The 14,743-nt window shown below is 38.7% G+C and overlaps 1 protein-coding gene across 3 annotated transcripts in view; it reads right to left on the reverse strand.

The window, feature by feature from the left end:
- stab1 (stabilin 1) overlaps positions 1 to 14,743 on the reverse strand; it is a 68,366-nt gene that overhangs the window by 19,510 nt on the left and 34,113 nt on the right. For all 3 annotated transcript variants that reach the window (XM_030420488.1, XM_030420489.1, XM_030420490.1), the window contains 18 exons: positions 12,978 to 13,106; positions 12,817 to 12,870; positions 12,356 to 12,469; positions 11,233 to 11,428; positions 10,523 to 10,618; positions 10,372 to 10,417; positions 8,744 to 8,823; positions 8,491 to 8,616; positions 7,785 to 7,858; positions 6,147 to 6,218; positions 5,768 to 5,887; positions 5,628 to 5,675; positions 3,973 to 4,053; positions 3,576 to 3,722; positions 1,909 to 2,043; positions 1,756 to 1,815; positions 1,317 to 1,493; positions 786 to 875 (listed from right to left, as the gene is read on the reverse strand). In XM_030420488.1, coding sequence (XP_030276348.1) covers positions 786 to 875; positions 1,317 to 1,493; positions 1,756 to 1,815; positions 1,909 to 2,043; positions 3,576 to 3,722; positions 3,973 to 4,053; positions 5,628 to 5,675; positions 5,768 to 5,887; positions 6,147 to 6,218; positions 7,785 to 7,858; positions 8,491 to 8,616; positions 8,744 to 8,823; positions 10,372 to 10,417; positions 10,523 to 10,618; positions 11,233 to 11,428; positions 12,356 to 12,469; positions 12,817 to 12,870; positions 12,978 to 13,106 — 1,845 coding nt within the window. The remainder of the gene's footprint in view (positions 1 to 785; positions 876 to 1,316; positions 1,494 to 1,755; positions 1,816 to 1,908; positions 2,044 to 3,575; positions 3,723 to 3,972; positions 4,054 to 5,627; positions 5,676 to 5,767; positions 5,888 to 6,146; positions 6,219 to 7,784; positions 7,859 to 8,490; positions 8,617 to 8,743; positions 8,824 to 10,371; positions 10,418 to 10,522; positions 10,619 to 11,232; positions 11,429 to 12,355; positions 12,470 to 12,816; positions 12,871 to 12,977; positions 13,107 to 14,743) is intronic.

Genomic DNA, 14,743 nt, shown 5'->3' on the forward strand with positions numbered 1-14,743 from the left:
TCAATTACTTTTCAGAAACAGCCTGACACAATAACACAACCAGAACAGAAGGGCATAAAAACAAAATAAAACAGAAAAAACACATATGGAACATTCACACCTGATCGGTTTGGTTTCCGGTTTCTCTGTCTGATCTTAATTCAAGTTAATTATCGTTAAATCTATCTGCATACCATGAATGAATAAATCATGAATAAAGGGATCTGTATATTTAGGTTTTAAATTTCTGTAAGATCAGCTGCTGACCACAGTAAGACGTCACCGCCTGGGGTGAGAATTTTCTCTGATAGACCAAAAAAGCAAAGCTGATGTGACATAGTGACCAAACAGTAACTAAACCCTGTAATATTAGAGCACAGAATGTCTACTTTCATCAGTATTGATGACGAGTAAGGTCCAGTTACAGTTACTTTCTCCATTTCTCTTTGATAACAGAGAAGATAAACAAACATCATGTTCAGGACAGCATGACCTGCTGTCAGTCACACAATTTCGATTTTCCTCTGTGCGTCCATGAGGTGCTGACAAAGCAGGAAGACATCACCAATCAATAAGTCACCTGTCGATCTGAATCACTTTGGCAATTAGTCAGCGTGAGCATGAAATGGACCAGCACTGAACTAAAAACATTTGAGACGATCCAGGAAGTTGTTGCCGTCAGTATGAAACACTGTTCTCTCCAACTTCACCATGGTTAACATGATACAACATCAGTTACTATAGCAACAGCCAGATACAGAAGCCAACATAACTGCTTGTTTGATATGTGTGTGACTTTTTCTTACCACCAGGGTCTTGTCACAGCTGTACTTGATGGTGGATCCGTGCATGGTGCGAAACGACGAGTATCTATCCGGCTGACTGAGACCCATCACCTATTCACACACACACACACACACACACACACACACACACACACACACACACACACACACACACACACACACACACACACTTAGCAGTGAGTTTGTAAAATGCAGCCAACTTAAAACCCCTCATCTCACTGATCACAGGTGTAGAGTTAAACAATAAGCTGTTAAATGGATTAGTCATTTGAGAGGCAATTAACCAGCAACTACTTTGATAGCAGATTAATCATTCGAGCCACGGTTTGACCTGCTTGTGGCTCAGTGCCATCTTTGTCTTTTCTATGTAATTTGCAGAGTGGTACTGATGTTTTTTTTTTCCATTTATTCCTGTATTGAACTTTTTAAATTCAACTTTTTGTATTAAAAATGTCACTTTTGATTATGAACTACTCTTATACTGATCTGGCCATCTCCCTACTGCCTTATTATTCTTGCTCCTCCTCCTACCTTGGAGTTGCGTATGATGTGAGCCTTCACGAGGGCAGCCACTAGGTCTTGGTGGTCGGGGCTGGAGAGCCAGCGCTGTCTTTCAGCTGGCAGGGAGTTGAGAGCCTTGTCTGTGGGCCAAAACATTGTTAAAGGCTGGTGGATGGACATCCTGAGCACCGGGAGTAACCCTGCATCCTGCAGAAAGAGCACAGAGTACAGACAAGTGCTGTATAGTATGCAGTATAAGATGTAGTTACAATAGGCTTTTTTTGCCCAAAATCCACTCCAAGTATACCAAGTCTGATCTCATATTTTACATTAATAATTATGTTTACATTTATGAGTATATAGCTAACTCTCAGAATACTGTACAATATTAAACTGAATGAAAAAAACATTGCAGAGTTATTCTGTTGTATTGATATTCAGGTTATTGATACTTTGATTTTTTTCGTACCTCTACGAGTTTGTAGAAACGGGTGTAGCCATAAAACGCAGCTGCTGATGTAAGGTTCATCTAAGAGAGAGAGAGAGAGAGAGGTCACACTGCCTGTTTCTCAAGTCTGATTGATCACAGATCATTTATTCATTTCAATCACACTCAGCGCACCGTGTTAGACTTGACGCTTGGCTTGTCCTGCAGCCTATAGGGCGTCAACATCGTGTCAATGTGGTGAATGACACCGTTAAAAGTGGTGTAATCACTTTTCACAATCCTCGATCTGTTGTTGACCAAGACGGAACCCTGCAGGGAGAGAGAGACAATGATGGCGAGAGTGAGAAGTGAGGCAGACAGGTAGAAACAAAGATGAGGTGAGTGGAAAGGTGGATTGTGAAATAGGTGAAGACAGAAACAGTTAATTGATGTCAAGCATACTCATCACTCTCAACAGTTATCTGACGACCGACCTGAGTCATTTCGGGTCATCTCGAGGTTATAAAAAGCCACACATGTCATCAGAGGTCACACTGTCTGCTAACAGCTCCATGACAACCTGTTCCATTCGGAGCTTCTAAAGATATGCTTCACTCAAAATCACACTAACTCACTCACCTCCTGTGAAATGTTTGATTCTGGCTCTGTTGCAGTAGACAGACACTGTAAAAACGCTGACACGCAACAACAATTGTAGCGGATTCTAATCATGGGTGTTTTAAGACAAGCTTTTTTAAGCCTTTCCTAAAGACTACAAATGTGCAATTTACAAAATACTTGGAAAATGGCAAACATACTCTACTGGATGTAACTTACTGTTTGTTTAAAGGGGCACTATAAAATTCTTTATTGACTTTTTTTTTATGCCTACACAATTTAAATAAACTCTCTTTGTTTCCATGTCTTAGTATGAACTTGTATCTTTCTTTAACGTCAGTTTGTTTATTCAGTTTGTTTTACGTCGTTGTCTTGTCTGGCGGACCCCACCACCTTTTTTAGCTTTAAACAGTGTTCTGGAGACCTTGTTTTCCTCTAAGAACAGCTTGTTTTATTTAGTTATGGAAAAATAAATATTTCTGAGTGTGTATTATTAGCTCATTAATACTGTCAATATTGAAATCCAGAGTTATTTTTTTATTTCCTACATTACATAGTGTCCCTTTAATTGAAAACCATGTTCTTTACTTGGTCCCTGTACTATGATCCATTCCTGCTGTTTCCTTTTATCAAAACCTGAAAAAAGCAATAAAGAGGCTAAGTCACGATCCTTTCAATGTGCCCATGGGACCTTATTCTGGAAAACAATTTGAGATGGTGAAGGACAAATAATTAATCAACCCCCAGACAGTAAAATATTTTTTAGTTTTGCGTGTAACTGCTCAGTGAACTACATTTTCCTCACTCAATATACGTCATCAACACCAACATGGCTGTCCTCTGTGCTCATAAAAAGTATTAAAAAATATAAAAATCAAGACAAGTTTGGTCATGTTGACAACTGCAGTTAATGTGAAAGGACAGTGAGTCAGTTTTGTGAGCTAGCTAATGTATTGGACCAGCTCTGCAGGGTTTCAATCAGGTGTTCTGGTGATTGTTAAATAAGACATCATCACCTAGGAGACTGCTTAGTATTTAGTCTTTCTTATTACATCTATTCACAAGCTTATATTTCATTAGTTTTTATGACAAACTGCAACTTTCTCCAGTTTTAAGTTGACAGACATTTATACATAAAATAGTTGTCATTTCATAAATGAGTTCCAAAGGTTGTCTACCAGAAGGGGCTGACTTTTGCTGTATTATGGTGTTTGTGTGGCTTTGCTTGTGTGTGTGTGTATTACCTGTTGCACACTGAAGCTCAGCATGTATCCCAACGTTGAGACAGCGAGCTTGGTGGTTTTGAGGTCAGCCAAGGTCAAAGTTTCACAGGAAACGATGTGGTACCGAACCAGTTCAGTAAGACGGCCAGATTGGTCCCATTGCTGAAACTACACACACACACACATACACACACACACAATCACAAGTCAGTGATGTACAGTGCACATTAGGCACCAGGAACCATATTGCGGACTGATGACTAACATAAAAATATTGACTTAATGTGATTCAGGTTTAATGGCTGCATAGTTTGTTTTAGGTAAGACGCTGAATCTTCAGGATAAACAAAAACACGGGATAAGATATTCACATAATTATTGTTACATTAGATAAGATACAAGCAGTAGATGCACATACAGAGGAGTCGTTGTTGGTTTGCTCTACAGGGCTGAAGACAGTGAACGGTCCATCGCCGTAAAGACCACGAATCCCTGATTGCTGAGAAACACAAAGAAAACAACAGTAACTTATGTGACGACAGATGAGGGGCCTGTATCACAAAGCAGGAGCAACTTAAGCTCCTTTTGAACTGAAAGATCAGAAGAACTAACGAACTACAGAAACAATTTCTTTGGAGCTACCTGAGGCACCAAAAGTCCCTTTTGAAATACACAAATGTAATCTTTTTGGTAATGAAGCTTTAACTCAACACAAGTCAAAACTAATGCTTTATACTGATTTCAGTTTGAGTTTCTTGCTCACCTGTGTAAGATGAGGGACAAAAAAATGACATAAGCATACACATTAGATACATGAAGAAATTAATAATCAAATACAAAAATGAATGCATAGTTAAATACATACATAAATAAATACATGTAAAAACACAGAACCGTTTTCAGAAAAGTAATATCTTTATTCATTTATGTATTTAAAGCCCCCCTCCAGTGTATTTTGGTATTTTTATTATATTTCCTATTTTTCCTGGAAATGATGGTAAACCATTATGTTTGGGAAATATTTTTTGACAAATAATTACATTTGTGCTCAGAGGCTCTTAATTTAAGTTGTTGATTATAGTATAGTAGTCTTGGAGTCAGACATTATCCTCCAGTAAGGGTAATAAAAGCAGTGCAGCTCCTTTATTAAGATACAGGGCAGTGCACAAGTGTGTGAGTGGTCGAGCAACAGAAGGACACAAAGCTACAGTGACTTTGCTCAGAGCAGACAGTAATTGTAAAGTTCAGGTTACAGTTTGACCATAAATAAATTCTGCAGCTCCTTAATACACAAGAGGAACTTCTGTTTAAGTGATAGCTATCCCTGCTAATCTCCATGCCATTGCTTGTCCATGCTAATATCAATGCTATCTGTCTAGGGGAGGGAAAAGGAACAGAAGTACATCAGGGGAGCACCTCAGACCCCTGGCAACCCAAACTGGATCTTTTTTCAAAACCTCTGAAAGCCCCAGAGCAGACAGAGAGGAGAAGATGGGAAAACGTAACAACATCATCATTCCCTATGTTGCGAGAACATCTGAGAAACTCAGAAGGATCTTCAATAAACATCAAATCTTGGTTCACTTTAAACCTACCAATACGCTAAGGGAGAAACTTGTCCATCCTACGGACAAAACACTGCATTTATCAACTTATTTATTGATTTACTTATTGTATGCATTTCATGATCTATTTCTGCAGTTTTTTATTTCTGTATTTATTCATTTATTCATAATTTCTTAATACTTTCATTTTTGTTGTTTTAAGTATTTTTTTGGCCTTTATTTGGCTTTATTGATAGAACAGCTTAAGAGGTGACAGGAAACAGGATGAAAGAGAGGGGGAGTGACACGCAGCAAAGGGACCCAGGCCAGGACTTGAACCCGGGGCTGCTTCAGCGAGGACAAAGTCTCTGTACATTGGACCCCCGCTCTACCAACTGAGCTAAATGGCTCCCCTATACTGTCACTTTTTGTCCCTAAGCTTTGTGCCACCTGAAAATTAAATAAAGTACAACCTTGAGCGCAAACAGCAGTTAAGTTTTAATAAAGCGTGGGTTTTAATATGACTCACTGAAAACATCCGACGAAAGAAGGCGTTCTCTGGCTGGCGAAACACTTCCTGTAAGACAGAGAGACAATAAAACTTCCTGTTAGTGGAGGGGGCAGCTGGAGGTCAGAAGTCAGAGAGAGGTCAGAGGTCATGTGACTCACATTGTGGGTGCTTCCCCGACAATCGAAGCCATCGCCCAAGTGACCTCTGAGGCAGGTGCAATTCCTTTGACCATTGCCAACGTACTCACAGCGAGCATGCTTACTGCAGCCACCATTGTCCTGTGTGCGCGCACACACACACACACACACACACACACACACACACAAAACCTTAAATCACTGATACAGGACAGGCAATAACAGTCGTACAACCATTTTCCTTTCTGATACAATAATTGATAATTAAGTTGTTCTCACTTCAGTTTCCCATGTTTGTTTAGTCTTTATAAGAAAACAAATATCAGTATCTTACAATAGCGCAGAATACAACAGATGGCTGGCAGAAGAATCAGCAAAATGACACATACAGTGTACATACACTTTTGCAGGGGTTGACAGGGTAACAGTATCTCCCTGATCCACCGAAGCCCATCCGACACCTGCAGGCCGTCTAAGGACGACAAAACAGTAAGAAAACAGTTTGTCAGTAAAACAATAAATTCATCCATCTTTTACATTTAAGGGCATTTAGCAGATGCTTTTGTCCAAAGCGATTTATAGCAATTCATGCATAAATTCATACACTGATGGAGGTGGCTGCCATACAAGGTGCCGACCAGCACATCGGGAGCAATTTGGGGTTTAGTATCTTGCACAAGGACACTTTCACATGCAGACCAGGGGAATCGAACCAGCGACCTTATGATAACAACAAGCTGACTCTACCCCTGAGCCACAGCTGCCAATCAACAAATCAAATATCTATTTCTACCTAACTCCTGATTTTCAGCAGTAAATCAGCACCACTCACTCTTTCGAGATGCAAACGTGGTATTATTGTTTCTATTGAGGAAAATATTTTTCAAAAATTGTGTCTTTTACAACCTGCTGGTCAAACAAAACAAGTCATTTGAAGATACCTGTTCAGCTCAGAAGCACATAATAAACTAAAACGTTTGACACTGGGCCCCTCAACAAGGTGGGGCCTCAAGACTAAATGTGCATTACAGTACTCAAGGACACCTTTCAAGACTCTTGAACTCAAAAGAAATAATCTGCCAGTGGCTAAATTGTATTATCTTCTTGTATCTATCTTGTATATATCTTCAAATGTGACATATCCCTGAAATATGTACAGGCTAAGATAAAGGGTTATGTATGTCGATAAACAATAATTATATAATAATTAATAATTAAACATCATGTAAAACATATATAAAAGTCTGATATATTTTACATTACATTTTACAAATGAAACCATAAAGCTTAATAATCCAGAAGATTTCTTAACATGAATAGAATTGTTTAATATTTCAGCACTCCAGCACTATTATGATGTAAACAGGATAATGTTAACAATCTCTCGCAGCCAGTAGAGGGCAATCTATCAAACATCAATACAATCAGACAAGGCAATGACATAAAATAAGATCTTAAATAATAACTAAGTAATACAAAAAAAGTACTTAAAAAATTCATGAAATCATGAAAATGGCCCTTATCATTTGTTAATATTGTATTTAAGATATACATACACCAGAACAAATATAGAATTTCCATAGACCAAGTGGCACTCGTAGCAGCAGCTGCTCACTCTGCCCGTTGGTAAACTTGCCATGCAAATAATGTGGTTCAGTTAATTTGGTTAAATAAAAAATTAGTTTGGCTGTTGGAATGTTCTGGTCCCTCTAATACATCCGAGAAGAAAAGACAAATTCAACCAGCTTCACATGGACGTACTCTGACTTGGCAAATTGAAAATCATAACCAACAGGACTGGCTGCCAGAACTATAAAAATAATACCAAGACTATAAAAAACTAAAGTTTACTTTAAGGAAGCTCCAAGATGCTTTTTGGTCCTCATTTAAACAGGACCCTCCTGAAACTTGATCTGACGTGCCCTCACCTGACTGAAACTGAACGGAGCCTTAGGTACAGTGACTTGTGCGTTTGTTCAGATCTAACAGTATGTGACACGAAAATCTGACAATTTACTGCAGTACAGTGTTGTCTTACAATGTTGGGGCCGGTTCTGATGCAGTCTGCATTTCTATGGCAGCCTCCATTGTTGACAAGACAACCGTCAAGGTCTGTGAACACACAACACATTGGAAATTAATTGTTATGACACAACAAAATAAATCAACAATGGACTTATTCCTGTACCGGACAAACAGAGAAGAAAACTGAAATCTACCTTTACATTTGACTGGAAAGGAAAGAGAACAAGAGGATTTTTAATCATGTCAGAGAAAACATATTTAGCTACCGAGCACCAAGAGGTCACAATGTTTAGTTTTTTTCAATCCCAGCCATATTAATAGCATTATAGATTCTAGTACTGTAGCGATGGCCAAAGTATGAACCATATCCACAGCCACAGATTCAAACATCACACTCAGAAAGAGCAGCTGTACACTTCCTGAGCTTTTGGAAGGAGTAACGAGCTATAAATGCACCATGTGAAGTCTCCCATCATCAGTCCTTTCTGTAGTATCTATAGAGTCGTACAGTATCACCGGACTAGATCAACACACCAACTGTTTTTATGAATTAGTGGGAATGCAAAAAAAACATTGCAACCATGACCCTTCGAATGCATCATAGAGTATTTAATAACTTTTTAACTTTCCCAAATTTCTATTTCTTCATAAACAATATTTTAAGATTTCAGTTCAGGTTAAGCTTGTGGGATCAGAGGTCAAGGGTCAGGACTACATACCCAGACAGACGACGCCATCCCCAGTGTACCCTTCTTTACAGGTACAGGTCCTCATTCCTGCTGAGACCTTTGTGCAGATGGCAAACTCTGAACATCCACCGTTAGACCAGCTGCACATATCCAGCTCTGAGAAGAAAAAAAAAATCATTAAACCAGATTTAATATTTAACATTTGTATAGGATGTGTGTGTGTCTGTAGGTGCGTGTGTGTGGTTGTGTGTGTGTGTGTGTGTGTGTGTATCAACATTTTTACCTTTGCAGTGAGTTCCATTGCCTACATATCCAGCCACACACACACAGGTAGCAGCTGTACCCTTTGGACCTGTTATACAGCTGCAGCAGAAGACAAACTGTTTAATAACTCTGTGACACATCATGATGAATCTGAGGGCAGCAATCAACTGCCTCCATTTTGCCACATTTAAAGTCCAGCAATATTCTCTGTCTTTCATATCAACAAATCCCATGTGGAAACCCAAACCAACAACGAACTGATCCTACTAAACAACTACCGTCTGTGTATCTGAAGAGTGCTTTACATTGTTGTATATACTGATACTAATCGATACTTCATTTCATGATCAATAAGACAGCTTTCATAGAAATGTTTGAAATGACAGTCCTAGGGGATCCAGAGTGTTACTATTTTGGTTGCACATAGGCCCAAAAATCTGTCAAATGTGACTAAACATTTTTATTTGTTGCTCCGGTGCACCAGATATTCAGCAGGTCGAAATTAGAAAAATAAATCAAAATATTTGTTACTAGAATTTCTCATTGCGTGTGCGGTGATTTATAAAACATTTATTTCCTTTAGTCCAATTAACAATCATTTACTTAATTTGTTGTTTGAAATTAAATTAAAATACATTATTGGGTGAACTTCCATTATGTGCTGCACCTAAATGAAAACTGTGCACAAGAACAACCAGTGTAAAAATGTCAGTCTGGAACCCTGAATAGATGATGTGAAAACAGCTTGAATAATAACAATCAGTTGAGCTAAATTGAACTTAATTTATCTAAAATGTTGTAAACAACCTTTTCCCCCTGTGTTTCTGCAATTATAGAGCAGTGACAATCCAACTTAAAGGTTTTTGCATCTTCTTTGCTGTAGAAAAATGTCACCATGTGCATATTTTGAAACTACAGGTACTGTAGATTTAAATGACTATTCATCTTGTGTTTCTGCTATTATTAAAAAGTGATGTACATAACTACTTACAAATGCTAAATTTATAAAGCGACTTCAAGCTTGTCTCCCCATTTTCCTTTCAAAACGGATTCAGTACAACACCACGGCTCACTATGACCGTAATAATAAACATGAAGTCAAATTTTCACCTCCTTGACTGCCGAGCTATTTTATTGGATTACATTATACTTCATACGTGTAACTAATTAAATTAGCCAGTGGGTGCAATCCATGCTGGTATTTATCTCTCAGTAGGAACCGTCAAGGCTTCTTCTATGATGAACTGTATTTGTCTTCCAACTAAGATTTTAACAAGTTTTGCTAAACATTTAGACAACACTCCAAAATAGTAAACATTAGATGGTGAATGATTTCAGACAGCAAGGTAGGACAATAACAAACGATTATTTAAGTTGTCAATTAATCTGTTGATTATTTTCTCAAATTATGGATTAGTACTTTGGTAGAAAATAAATATATATAAATACTCGAACTGATTAATGGACTGTCAAGATAGTCGGTGATTAATCTAATAGTTACATAATCAATTAATCAGTAAAGTGTTGCAGCTCTAGCCAGGTAGGACTTTTCATCCCCATGTATTCTGATATATTTGAATTATAACACACACATGCACGTGCATACACTCACACACAACCAGCTGTAGGCACAACAGGAGGACTTACTTGGCGTTCTCGTTACACGCACCTCCACAGGCATCATCCTTAATCTCTGTGACAGACACACACACACACACAAAGATTTGAAGTGACACCAGGGTATGGAGTGTAGTTACATTTCAGTGTGCGCGTGAGGGTGTGTTTGTGTGAGTCTTACCTACAGAGCAGGAAGCTCCTTTCCAGCCTTTATAACACACGCACCTGCCGCTTCCTGCCAGACCATCCTCACACTTCCCATGGTCACACACACACTCTGCAACACAAACACATACACACACCCATTAACTGTGAAGGCAGACAGCAGCCTCGGAGGCTTTTCATCATTGGTTAGCCACATAATATTGTTTGTTGATTTAGGTTGTAGGTTTGTGAGCTTCAGGAGTTTCATGGGTTTGTTGATCCACGAGTGAGAGTTTTGAGACTGTTACTGTCTGAGGTCTTTGTGGTAGATTTGTAAGCTTTGCAAATGTGTTAGCCTCATGAGAATTTAGCCTAGCATGCATGTTATCTTCATAGGTTTGTTAGTGTCCAATTTTCTAAACTTTGCAGGGTTGTTGGTATTGAGTCAGCTGCTTGGGTTCTTTAGTCTTAGGTTTGTTAGACTTGCAGATGTATTTGTCTCATGAGCTCGGTTTCAATATGAGACATAATAAACAGCCCTTGGATTTGTAACATACTCTCATTGCCCATGGTAATGTTGTCATTACAATCAGTTTTGATGCTCAATATTTAATTGACTGTTGGTTTACCAGACAGCAAAACTGGATTTGCCTTGTATTTCTGACCCCTTTTGGTACATCATAGCAGACTGAGTGTTTTTGACAGGATGAGAGCATGCATGTGTGTGTGTGTGTGTGTGTTACTCACCAGAGGAGCAGTTGACTCCATACCGTCCTGGCTCACAGTCCTCACACGCAGTACCATGGAAACCCTCGTAGCAACGGCACTCCCCGTTACCATTGTTACCATCCTGACACTCCCCATGATTGGAGCACCAGCTGCCAACGTCTCCGGGGCATTTGAAGCACTCATGGCCATAGTAACCAGGGCAACAGGAATGATCCTGCAGGATGGACCATGAGGATAATCATCATCATCATCATCATCATCATCATTGTAACATCCTAACATTGCTGACTTTATTGGTTTGGTAAGTGATGTTTTGGTGTTGGTGTTTATTATATAAATATTTATTACACCTTCATTCTAACAACCCACATGTCTTTGGACGTGGGCAAGAGCAATGTGTCACACCAGGAAATAAAATGTTTCAGAAGAAAATTAACATAACTTAATAATAACTAATAATTATATAAAAACAAAAAGTCATATCAAATTGTATTATAGTCTTTGCAGAACCAGAGCAGTTGATTGTTGATTGCTCAACAACGTTTTGGCTGACTGACTTTGTTTTTGTGGTTTTACACAAACCATCAATGACTTGTTTTCCTGTGAGTATTCCCTCGACACTTCAATCTAGATTCATTGTTTGATCACTTGGAATGATGTCGCTCCTACCCAGAGTGAATGTGATCATAATCCAAAAACTGTTATCTTGATTTTAATGTTTATAATCACAAAGCATTGCACTCAATGCTAAGATTCAGTCAAAGTATAGGAGGCCGTAGTAGTATAGGAGAGGCTAATTTTAGCTACTGTCACTACCAGTAGTAGCAATACTACTAACATCAGCTTATTGTTGCAAGTAGTTGTAGTCTTTACAGTCATTAGAACAATAATGTTACTAGTAGTTTAAGTACTAGAAGTGAGACTGTAAGTCAAGAATATATTTGGTAGCTAGATAGAGTTTAGGATAGGATAGCATCGAGACTAAGATAACAATGAAGATGAGCTACTTATGTGAGAGTTAATTCCTCAAAAAAACAAGAAATGATTAGTGGTTGTCAGTATTAGTGAATTAGAATGACTCGCAACTCAGAGAAAGTTTTATATTTGTAGAACTAAAGTCCTAGTATAAGTGTCTTCATACAGTCATGAACTTAAGACATTTGATGACACAGCCTGGCACCGACTTCCTCCTGGATCCGATTCGCTTCCTGTATCTACAGTTGGATTTCATGTTGGCAGGAAACTGTTCTCTGATCTGCAGTGAAACACAGCAGAAACAGATTTAGATGACAGATTTAAAAAGGACAAGGGCATAAACACAACTTTGACTTTAGTTTGTCAATTAAAACTGCACAGGAAGTAAAGACATAACTCAAAGAAACATCTTATTTTTAGTGCGGTGCAAATAATAACAGCAGCACCCGACAGACACAGCATGATTATGCATAATCTCGTCTTTGCAAGCTTTAGTTTGTGAATGTTAGAATTTGGTAGGTGATTTATCCCTGTGATCATTTTTGACACAGTAGTTTGTGTTTCTGGGGAATGCTGAAAAGGAGTTCATGTTTTTGTGTCCACTCCCTTAACTAACAGCCTTCTTACTGGTTTGTAGCTGAATAAGCATCGAGGTGGTCCTTCACAGTCCGTACACCTTCCCTGGAGACAAAGGACAGAAAGAGAGCCAAAAGGGTTGGAATCAATCAATCGATCAGTCAAACAATCAATCAATCTATCCAGAAATTGTTCACACCCTCCTTCCTTACATTGACCTGCACGGTGATCTGTTTACTGCATCTGTTGCGGTGGACTTTGAGGACCTGAGGGAGGACTATGATGATGCCGGTCTGGGTCTCAATGAAACTGCCGTCAAGAGGAACTTCATTCACAACTGTCTGGAGGGTGAGAGGAGGAGAAACTAATCAGACTGTTTACTCCGCCTGACTTGTACATATTTATATATTATTAAAAGTACAAACAAAAAAAAGTTCACTTTTTTCAACCATCCCATAATTTTTTTGATCAAATTCCCTCTTTCCAGGCAGCCACTGGAAGTTCATTTCCATTAAAATAAACTTGCTGAGATTTAAAGCTTGCTGCATATAAATAGTCCATTACAGTAAGCATTTTGGAAGGTTCAATTTTCTGTCAAAGTTTTGTTATCATCACCTGAATAATGCAGCAGTGAGCAACAACTCTCCTCAGAGAGAAGAGTCAAAACTGTCAAACTGGCAGTCTGCTGCCGAGAAGCATTTTATTGACAATCAATGATGTCATAAAATCAAACTCAGTAGATGAATGTTACGCAAATATGGATGTTGTGAATAGTGACCGACCGATTATCGGCCACCGATATATCGGGGCCCGATAGAACGGCCCAATTTTTATCGGGGGTTCTATCGTATCGGTGAAATGTTGCACCGATAGAAAAAAAGTGTGACAATGACAAAAGCACGCGCTGGTGTACTGATTTATTTTGTCCAGTGGGGCGTGCTGAGCTCAGCCAGAGACTTTGGCTCAGCTCACATTTCAGTAAAGTCCCTCCCCCACTCTACACCACGAAACCTCCCGACCTGTTGGGTGCAAATGCCCAGAAGCTATGCTTCCTGTATTACAACCTGCCACTCACTGACTGGAATTATTAGTAGACACTGACTGACAGCATGTTGTTTATTTAGAGTTGTTTATTTATTTTTATTTATTTATTGAAAGTTCTGCTACATTATTTATTTTATTTTTGTTTGTGTGCAAATCTTTTTCTCAGCTTGACTGAACAAGTTCAAATGTTAAATGTCATTTAAAAAAAAGTCTGTTAAATGTTAAATGTTAAAAGTCTTGAATAAAGACATTGGTTTAAGAAAGCATCTGTCTGTACTTCTGTCACTGTGACAGGCCTGTTTTCCTTCCAGCTCAAAAACTCACTATATCGGTTGCATATCGGCTATCGGTGATTGCATCCCCTCTAATATCGGCTATCGTTATCGGGCCAAAAAATCCCTATCAGTCGGACACTAGTCGTGAAAAGGGTTATGTGAGCCTACTTGTTTCTTATATTAATTCTGCTGTTTTGCAGCAGACTCTAAGATGTGCCTGAATGCCCTTGAACACACTACAAGGTAAATATTTGAGGTAATGACTCCTCTAGACTTGATCACCAAAATTATTTTACTTTGGCCAAAAATGCTTGAACTGAAAATAATTTCTGCTCGGAAGAAACGCTATTCAAAAATTGATCGGAATGCAAAATGGTAGATACTAGTTGTGTGCAAATATTTACACTATGTTACAAACTCCAGCAGCTTGATGAGGCACTAAGCATCTATTCTGTGCTGAGCACAGTTCATGGGGTGTTTTTTTTCTTCTGGTCACCAGGAGCCGTCATGCCGTCCAATCACAATAAAGGAGGGGTGGGACAAATACAACAAAGACCAACTGTCACGTCCAACATGTATGATTGCTAAACAATGACTTCCTATTTGCAGATATGTTCATGCAATACATAGATTAACCATTACTTCTGCATAAACCTTTA

This window comes from Sparus aurata, chromosome 6 (genome assembly GCF_900880675.1).
Source record: "Sparus aurata chromosome 6, fSpaAur1.1, whole genome shotgun sequence".
NCBI classification, from domain to species: Eukaryota; Metazoa; Chordata; class Actinopteri; order Spariformes; family Sparidae; genus Sparus; species Sparus aurata.